The sequence below is a fragment of the Monopterus albus genome, unplaced genomic scaffold, assembly GCF_001952655.1.
Source record: "Monopterus albus unplaced genomic scaffold, M_albus_1.0 scaffold6.1, whole genome shotgun sequence".
Classification (NCBI taxonomy): Eukaryota; Metazoa; Chordata; class Actinopteri; order Synbranchiformes; family Synbranchidae; genus Monopterus; species Monopterus albus.
Window position 1 is genome coordinate 3057046 of NW_018127886.1, and position 9143 is coordinate 3066188.

Below are 9143 nucleotides of genomic sequence, written 5' to 3' on the forward strand. Positions count from 1 at the left end.
GGCATTAGAGGGCTCAGTGAGGCGGGCTAACTGCTGTCCACTCCATCATCACAGCAATACGGAATGGACTTCCCTTACACTACCCCCCTGACCAGTGTAATGACCAGCTGCCCATACCCGAAGAACAAATTCAGTTTTAAATCTGACATTAATTACTTACTGTTAGTATTTCAAAAAGGTGCATGTACAGAGTGAGTTAGGTGAGTGATAGGCCGCCACTCAGCCCTGATGAACACAGCAGGGTTGTGGTACAGTTTAGTCGCTCCATGTAATTAGAGCTCGCCTTCTGCTTGCTGGTTTGTGGTTTTTGGAGCAGTGGCAGTGCACGGCAAACTGAACACTTCTGCTTAAATCAGAGTCATCATGTAGATTAATTCACTGGAGGGAAAGGAAGAAAGCTGAGATTAGTAGGTCGACGTGTACATACTGTCAGTAGCAGTGCAAGCATTACATTAACTGCAGCACTAGATTGTAAACTATCCTATACATCATGAGAACAAGACAATACACTCCTAATGTAATTTGTGAATTTTATATTGCAGATGTAAGTAGCCATTTTGAAAGTTTCATTTATATATAATGCATTTCCAGCTCTGATACTATGACATTTCCTTCCTGCCACACACCTACCAACTCTATATGACTCATGTTAAGGAAGAAGATGGATTAAAAAATTATGCACGAACTTGGCATCATTATGTTCAAAAAGGGAGTCCTGTTCTCATCTAAAGATTTTGGAAGCTTTTGTTGCTGTTGTCATTCACAAGAGGGTTGTATTGTATAGAGTATTTCGTACATTTTATCATTTATCAGTTTCACGGTTTAATTTATGCTGAGCAGCATTACAGAAATTTGATTTGGTGACCAAGTTAAAGGCCGCTTCTCTGTTGACTGATGGTTTTACTTGGCTGTGAGGAGCTCGATAAGAACCTTGTGTGTACCCACATGAAATGTGTGTGTGTTCTCGGCCCCAGGAGAGACAGATGTTCCTCTGCTGGCCGCCATACTGTCTGTGTGGCCATTGTGGCGTACGGCCATCCAGCAGACGTGCACAGCTTAGACAATCCAGTTTGCCCTGAGACAAAGCCTGAAGGATCCTATTGTCAGGGGCCTTCCTAATTATGGAAATCTTATTAATCTATTCAGTAGCAGTCCACTGACAGCTTTTGTGTTCGCCTGGGATTTATTGAGGGACCTGTGTGAGCTGCATCCTATTGTAGGAGTGCATGATTAAGACAGTTGCCCAGCTCTCTTCAGCAGAAACCGGCTTTACTTTAAAATTAAAATTAGACCACTTATGGCTCAAGGGGAGTGTGTTAAGTTCATTTGCGATTCCTGCCCTCAAATGCTCAAATTTACTGACTACAAGTCAGTGAATCTCATGTTGGCTAGTTGAAACCTAAATAGATTTTGGCCCATAAAGGCTGGTAGTACTCCAGATTGTGTTGTGGTTTCCTAAAAAAAAAGAAACAGTCGGTGAAGTGAAACGTTATCTTGGCAGGAAGCCCAGAGATGGAGGGCTCCAGTGCCGTTTCACAGCTCCCCTGAGGTTGCTCTCCTCTTCTCCCTTCCCGGCACTTTTGTTTTCCCTGCCCCAAGGAACAAAACGGACACGGATACAACAAGCCTTCTGGGACAGTGCACTATTAAACTGTGTGATTGTGAAGAGACTCCTTGTAAACACGAGCGCTGTGGATCAATCCATTCAGTGCTTTATTCGGGGATGAGATCTACCCCCACCCACCAACCAGAGAAAGCTACCATCACCTCCAGTCCATCATCCACCTCCACACACAGGCATGAATTAGGTAACGACTTCTGAAACATGGATCAATAAAACTTTTGATACGTTTCCCCTAAATTTCATATAAAAAAGTGAATTATAAGAGCTATCACAATGCAGACCTGCAGAATGCTGCTTAGCTGGTCAGCTTAACATTTGCATAATATACTACACTGAGACCAAAAACAATTACATTTTGTGGAGAAATTTAGCTGCATAACAACAGGTTAAAGCTGAAGCTGCTGATAGCCTTGGCTTCTACTGTGCAAAAGTCATTTCATCTATTCAAGAAGGGAGTAAATTATGTTGGACAATGGAGGGACAACTATGCTAAAATTCTTTCATCGCTTCTAAACTAAATGTTGCAGACAGGGCAGTGTCATATTGTTTTGAGAATGCAGCTGTAGCTGGAGTATGTCATTTCAAACAGCATATCAGATACAGCAACTTTAAAGAGAAAAGCTTGAAATGAATGCACTTAGAATACAAAACACATGGCCATGCCAAAGGGGAACAACAGGCCGAGTGGAGAAAGTGTGACAGACACTACATTTGTGCTGATGAATCACAAACTTGACGACTGAATCCTTTGTTATGCATTCAGCAAGTGCAAGCTGATCAATGACTCAGTGGATGAAACATCTATTTGCTGGACATAAATATGTAAAAAAAAAAAAAAAATCTTGGTCCTCGGGGGTTCTCTTAAACACTACTGTTCATTTTAGACAAACAAATCCAATGCACTGAGTTGAGTCTGGCATACAAAGCAAGGACCAGCGGTTTGCTTTGTTTATCTTGATTGTCATTCACTCCTGAAGCCCCTTAAGTCCTTGGTTCTCAAGTTCACTGTGATTTATGATGCCAATATCTAGCAGAACATTTTCACTGGGCTGTGACCGTCCTACTGCTGCACACTACCTGTGATAAAAACACCAATCTGAGAGGCCGGCTACATTTCACAGCATGTAAGGTGGAGACAGTGGAAAATTGGCCCTGGACATTCTCTCACTTTGGTAATGAAATGCGTATTTTACCAGGTCTTGTACAAACATATTAAAAACTAAATAAATTCCTCACACATATTGTAGATTACACACTTTACTCATGTTACTAAATGTCAGGTGACCTTGTACAATATTATCCTACAGATGCCGAAAAGCTTCTACTGTGTGGGGTGTTGCCAAAAGCTGTTAAAGGAAATAGGAGGTCAATAGCTTTCCCAAACTGCCTTAAGACAAGGATAATAATGTGCACACCAGACAACAGGGATAATAATTTATCAGCCATGCATAATTGGGAATTGCTAGGGAAAATTATTATAAATCTATGTATTAGTCACAGGGCTGCTATCAATCAAAAGAAACACAATCTCACACTCCCACTCTGCGTCTCGCTCCCTCTGGCTCATCTGCTCCCTCGTTCATGGCCCTAAAAAGATGTAATAACAAAAGAGCACAGGAGCTCTGGTGGGGAGTTTTCACACCTGCTGCCCAGTGCACGAGCAGACGCAGCTCTTTTCAAACACGCCTCACCAGTCCAATCCCATGAGGAAGAAGCCTATCTCCTGAATTGGCACTGAGGGATGTCCTCTGTGTGTGTGTGTGCCTCTGTCTCTCTCCATATCTGCGCCTGCCTCGTTCTGGGGATAGAGCTATCTGTACACCATGTATCAGAATGACAGTTTGACTTACTCTATTTTTTGTTTCATCCCCCTTCGGGAATGTTTCAGGCCAGCTGTCAGAACAGTTTTTGTCAAAGTGCACAGCTAACATGGTTTTATTAGAAAACATGACAACACTGTACTGTGTATTTTGAAGGCTAACAAAATCATAGCAGCCTTATCTGTAATAGAATGTAGTTGGGATAAATAAAATTACTGGTCAAAACCAATTGATTAACAAAACAAACAGGCCTCTCTTTGGTAAATAAGCAATTCATTAGCAGACTTAGGCCGATATTCAGTGCCATTAAAACATGTTTTTCTAAGTGAACGAAGAGAAAATTACTTACTTACTTACTGATTAATTGACAAATGTGTTTAGAATTTCTAGTGAAAGTGCAGCAAAAAGTAAATTCCCATTTGAGAACATGCTAATTTTACAGCTCTTTTCTCAGCACTCACCAAAACCAGCAAGCCTCCAGAATAATTGCTGTATGCGTCACTTCATGCTCGTAATTTTAGAAACAACTCCCCCATCCCCCGTGCCTGCTAACGCACGTCCACAAATGGCAGGGCCCCGTATACCCCACCTCCCCTTCTAAAGAAACAGGGTCTCTATTTTCTGTGACTGCAGGCTGGCTTTAGGCCATTGTGTCCACTAATATATCAAAGAACAGCTGTCCTAAAGCTCTGTGATGACCAGTCGCCCCTTCCATCTGTCTCACTTGCCCAATTTCTGTTCTATCGCCCCCTCTTCAGCTCTATCTTTTCCTTGCAATAACCTTCTTTTCTCATTTCTCAGCTTCTCCACCTCCCTTATTCCCCCATTTCCAGTGAGCATGTTGCATTCCCTCCTTTCTGGCCAAATCCCCAGGTCCTCTGTGCTCCCAGCCTATACTCTGAGCACAAGGACAGCTCTGGGAGTTGTTGTTTTCTTTTAGCACACACACAAATGAGAGAGAACTCAATATATTCAGCGGCCACGATCCCCACTATGGCAGTGTATTTTATGATCGCACTACAAACAAATAACATTTAAAGAGTGTTATTTTTCAAGCGTAGTCATTTACTAATTAGCTGTGTGAATGACGTTGTGTCTTACTGTCAAGCTCTGAATTCTGCTACCTCAGGAATCCAGTGAAGTGTTGCCATCTAAATGAGCCTCACCACACTGCTTCTTTTGGCCCTTAACAGGAGCAGAGGTCTCCTTAATGAGCTGATGAACCCTCGGAGAGACACAGGACCAGTGGACTCACAGGGCCCTGGGTCCCTAACCTTCTTTGACGCATGCAAACATATACACACAAACACACAGCCACACACACACCCTGGGGGCTAATTAGAGCCCATTCACACTCTGCACTAATGATCTCAGCTCTTATTCACACACACTTAAGCAAGCTGTGTGTTTACTCAAGGGCCTCACAGGCCCCTCCATTGCCGTTCTCATACTCCTCTGCCTGCAACAGGGACAGATGCTGGCATGGCCCTCCAACTTGTTCCTTGAAGGGCTAGGATGAGATCTGTTCCTTTTTGTTCTATACAAACTCCTCCATGACTTAGCCAAGACATTCACAAAAACACTTATACAAAACACAAGAACAGAGCCAAAGAGAGAAAGGAGAGGGGTCAATCAGAGGAGAGCTATAAAAACTGTCAGACCTGGACTCCTGTGTGTGTAGTTGCACTGTGTGTGTGTCTGTGCACTGTTTATAAAAGAAAAGGTATCGCTACTCCAGTGGGGGGGCCCCAGCAACAAGAGTTAGGGCACTCCTGGGTTGGCGGCCTGGGACTGATTTAAGAGTGTGTTTGAAGTGCAGATTACAGATTCTTTGCACCAAATCCCTCCAGGAGTATCCATGGCCCCTGGAATCTCTCTCAGGTTTCTTCTCAGGTCCGGCCATGGCTGCTCGCCCCAGCTTGAAGTTCTCTGGACTGGCCGGAGACATGAACCAAGGCCGGACACCCCAGGGAAGAACGTTGTATGAATGTGCACCATGTGCCTGTACCATCAGTCAGAACTAGTGTTGGGAAGCGAGAATGCTCCATATTCCCACAAAGGGAATTCCAACATGAAGGTGAGAGTCTTTGCATGTCCTGCACATATGCAGAATCCCACAGTCAGATTTTTGCCCAGCAAAATCATGTCTGCAATCTTTAACTAAAAGGCAGTAAGCTGCAGTGTCACCAGCGAGCACAGGGGTGTGTTTATGTGCCACTGGTCTGAGAGTAAACAGCGTGACCACCTAACACTGCTGTGTGCTCTCATACGACCCCTCACATTAGCAGACTGTTCTGAAAGTATCTCAAGTCTGCATAACAGAGCTGCTCTGTACATGAAACACCATCAAACCACTGAATAGAACAGATGAAAACCAGCATTGTGCATAAAAGCTAATCACACACAAAGGCCTTTGCATAATGAATTGGAAGATTCCCATGAAGGACCAGCAATGTGGCTGCTCTGGAGGCATGCTAAGTATTCCACCAGCAGTTTGTGACATTCTTGGACGTGCAGTCCAAGAATGTAGCAGTGTTGAGTGTGCTCAGACTGTGTGGACTAGCAGGGTGCAGGGGGCTGATGGAGCAATCAGTTATACAAGGCTTTGTGAGAAACCACCCAAAATGCATGCATGCTTTTAGAAATTCATGGTCTATCAGTATTATTGGAGGATTTACAGCTATAAACATCATGTTAAGGCAAAATAACATTCTATGTTCTGGGAGAGCTGGCATTAAATGAACCAAGAGCCACTTGTGAGAGGACAGGTTTCATAAGAAGACATTAGGTCCACTATGTACCGCACAGGCAACATTTCTAAATCCCAGTCAACTTATGAATAACACTGCCTGTTTTAGGGGTCTAATATACAAAAAGCAAACCGTTACTGTCAAACATCCACATGTGATGCCTTATTCAAGCTGTTTTATCCAGTTTGAATTCACACACCCACACACAGCTTCTGCAATCCAAATTTTTCAAGCTAAAAAAATGATTCCAAAGTTTTTAGCATCCATTATGAAGTAATATTTTTTAAATGAACCATTCCATTTGATTTCTTCCTCTTTTCCTGTAACTGTCATGCTGATAATATTCCATTGAGATGAGTTAAAGAGCTGGGAAAAAGAGGCTCCTGAGGCCGAGGCCACAGAGGCAGCCTCATGCTGGCCGGCAAACAATGCTGTTTGGGAAAGCCAGAGCACTGGACTCAAATGAAACCTCGTGGGTGGGTGCAAATGGGGGAGACCAAAACTGGATGCATCACTTACTAAGTCAGAAAAGACAGAGAAGATGGAAACGGGGGGAGAACAGGAGGCAGCATGTGTGGGGTTAAGTCCTGTGCTGTATTGGTAAAATGACACTGGCAGAAACGATGGATTTCTTCTGCTAAAACCTTCAGCCCTCCAGTCTCCCTCTGTCCATCTTCTCTCCCCCATCAGTCTGGTGATGAAACATTCAGCCATTGCTCAGGGTTTAGCATTTCTGCAGTGCAGAGGGAGGAAAAACTCATGCTTTTGCACTAAAGCTTGCACAATTTCACTGTTACCTGTGCATTTTTTCCTTCTGTGTGCAAACTATAGAACACCAACACCTGTGCTTGTTTTTAGAGCAGAGGCTCATTGATTCAGGCAAAGTCCATCTAAGTCAAGTGGGGCTGTTTGGTGTGGCATGCAGCAGGGTAGAGAGAAAGAAGGGTGTAGTGTACTCACTATAGGGGACAATAGGACTCAGCATTCTGTGGAGCTGGTCTCAGTAAGGAGGAATGCTGTTTTGTGAATGCCAGCTAAGGTTAGCATCTGTCCGGTTGTAGTCCATCACTGGCATGAGCTTGCACTGACAACAGAACAGCCCTAAGGGAGAGAAAGAGAGAGAGAGGGAGAGGTGAGGCAGGCTGCTGCACAATGTCACACATGTCAACCAGCTCTCTCACACCAAGTCACATGGTGACACAAACCTAAACACACAGACCAGAATTCACCTAGTGTATGACAGAATTACGGACCAGCCTGAGAACGCTAAAAACAAAGTTCACACACACACACACACACACACACACACACACACACACACACACACAGTCTGCCAAATTGATGCAAACAAGGGTATTCATTATAGAGGAGGCATTAAGCTGATTGTGAAGCTGCATCCAGCCTCTAAAGACGGCTTTCTAAATCTACCCCACAAAAAGGCTCATGCATACCACGGCTCTGTGCACTGGGGCAATAAAGACTGCATTCTTAGGAGACCAAATGCGTTCGGAGCCACATAAGCAAAACACTGAGGAAAAAATGTTTCCCGTAATGATAAAGTTTCAGTTCAAGCTATCTGAAAAAACTTATACTTTGTGAGGCTTCAAAATTGTAGAAAACTAATAAATCCAACTATGTCTGTCTATTTGAAAAAAAAAGCTCTATTCTGGTTTGTGATGTAAATGTCATATTTTTATCTTGTGCAGATTAAAGAAAGTTTAATCCTCCAGGTTCTATTGTTTTAGTCTTATATTCAGCAACTATCTGAGCAAGCCCATGACACTAAAACATGTATGGAAGAATTTAGCTTTTTAATAGCAGCCATCTGTGGCATTTCTCAATTTAGTGGATACAAAATCACTATTTGTTTTATCTACAATTGGTGCTTATTTTATAAAAATCAATAGACAGCTGAAATTGTCTTCCGGTTTTTAAAATAGCCACAATATACATTTAAATGTTTCTGTAAAAGTACCGTCCATCTATAAGAAAAGATGAGGCTATTTCAGCTGTTTAAAACACAAAATCACTGACCAAAAGATCAGAAATATTTAAAACTACTTTTCAAGACCAGTACTTTCCGTAATGCAATATTATGGAAATCATGGTTTTGCACATTGCTGCATTGGTAACAGAGGCTCTGCGTTTTATATTATGTGTAAAAACAAACAATGCAGTTACCAGTTTAAACTGACTCGTACCATTATGCATATATGCAGGAGAAATTACGCAATGACCACACGGCTGTCCCTTGAACCAACAGGCTTCACGAGCACCACCTCCGGCTCTGAGCTCCTCTGCTGACTGACAGGCAACTTTTAACGCTCATCTCAGACTAACTATGCTACAGCAGCAAACCACAGCTTCCACCTAAAACAAACACAGCTCTGTCCTTTGCACCGATCAGAGAGAGGCTGAGAGGAAAAGGCAGAGTTAAGAGGCTTGGTCTGCTCAGGGAACTGTCTCATGGTCAGTGGCCAAAGGGAAGAACTGTTACAACATGCTCCGTTCCGGTCCTTATCTAACTTCAGGTCTATGACAGCACAACACAGAGATGCAGAGAACACAGACAGCCTTACCTATTCATGCCTGCATGTCCTCCATCAGATCTGAAAGCACTACGATAATCCCTGTAGCAGACCAGGCCGTGTGCGCACTGCTATGCTTTTTTCCACATATAGGACACAGCTCCTCTCTCTCTCCCTCTCTTTCTCTCTCTCCCTCTCTCTCCCTCTCTCTCTCTCCCTCCCTCTCGCTCCCTCTCTCTCTCTGGCCAGTGACAACGGAGTGAGCACTCAGCTCCCCTCCCCCATGAATCTCCCATCCCCCTCTCCCTCCCCTCTTTCTCTCTCTTTATGCTAGAAGAATTGAAGTAGAGAGAGAGAGGGAATGAGGGGAGGGCAGCAGGCAGGGTGGGGGACTGAGAGAGAGCGATCAAACTGAAGCTTG

At 43.6% G+C, this 9143-nt stretch overlaps 1 protein-coding gene across 4 annotated transcripts in view; it reads right to left on the reverse strand.

Moving 5' to 3' along the window:
• fignl2 (fidgetin like 2) overlaps positions 1–8907 on the reverse strand; it is a 16059-nt gene extending 7152 nt beyond the window's left edge. Inside the window, exons 1-3 of one of the 4 annotated variants that reach the window (XM_020620585.1) lie at positions 8774–8907; positions 7155–7295; positions 161–378 (exon numbers count right to left, since the gene is read on the reverse strand). Coding sequence is in view for 2 of the 4 variants with exons in the window: in XM_020620571.1 (XP_020476227.1) it covers positions 7155–7179 (25 nt within the window). In the remaining 2 variants the exon portion in view is untranslated. Of the gene's footprint in view, positions 1–160; positions 379–6713; positions 6886–7154; positions 7296–8395; positions 8546–8773 lie in introns of those variants that run through there. The other 3 variants (XM_020620571.1, XM_020620578.1, XM_020620594.1) reach the window with 3 other exon arrangements.
• Between the last annotated feature and the right edge of the window lie 236 nt (positions 8908–9143).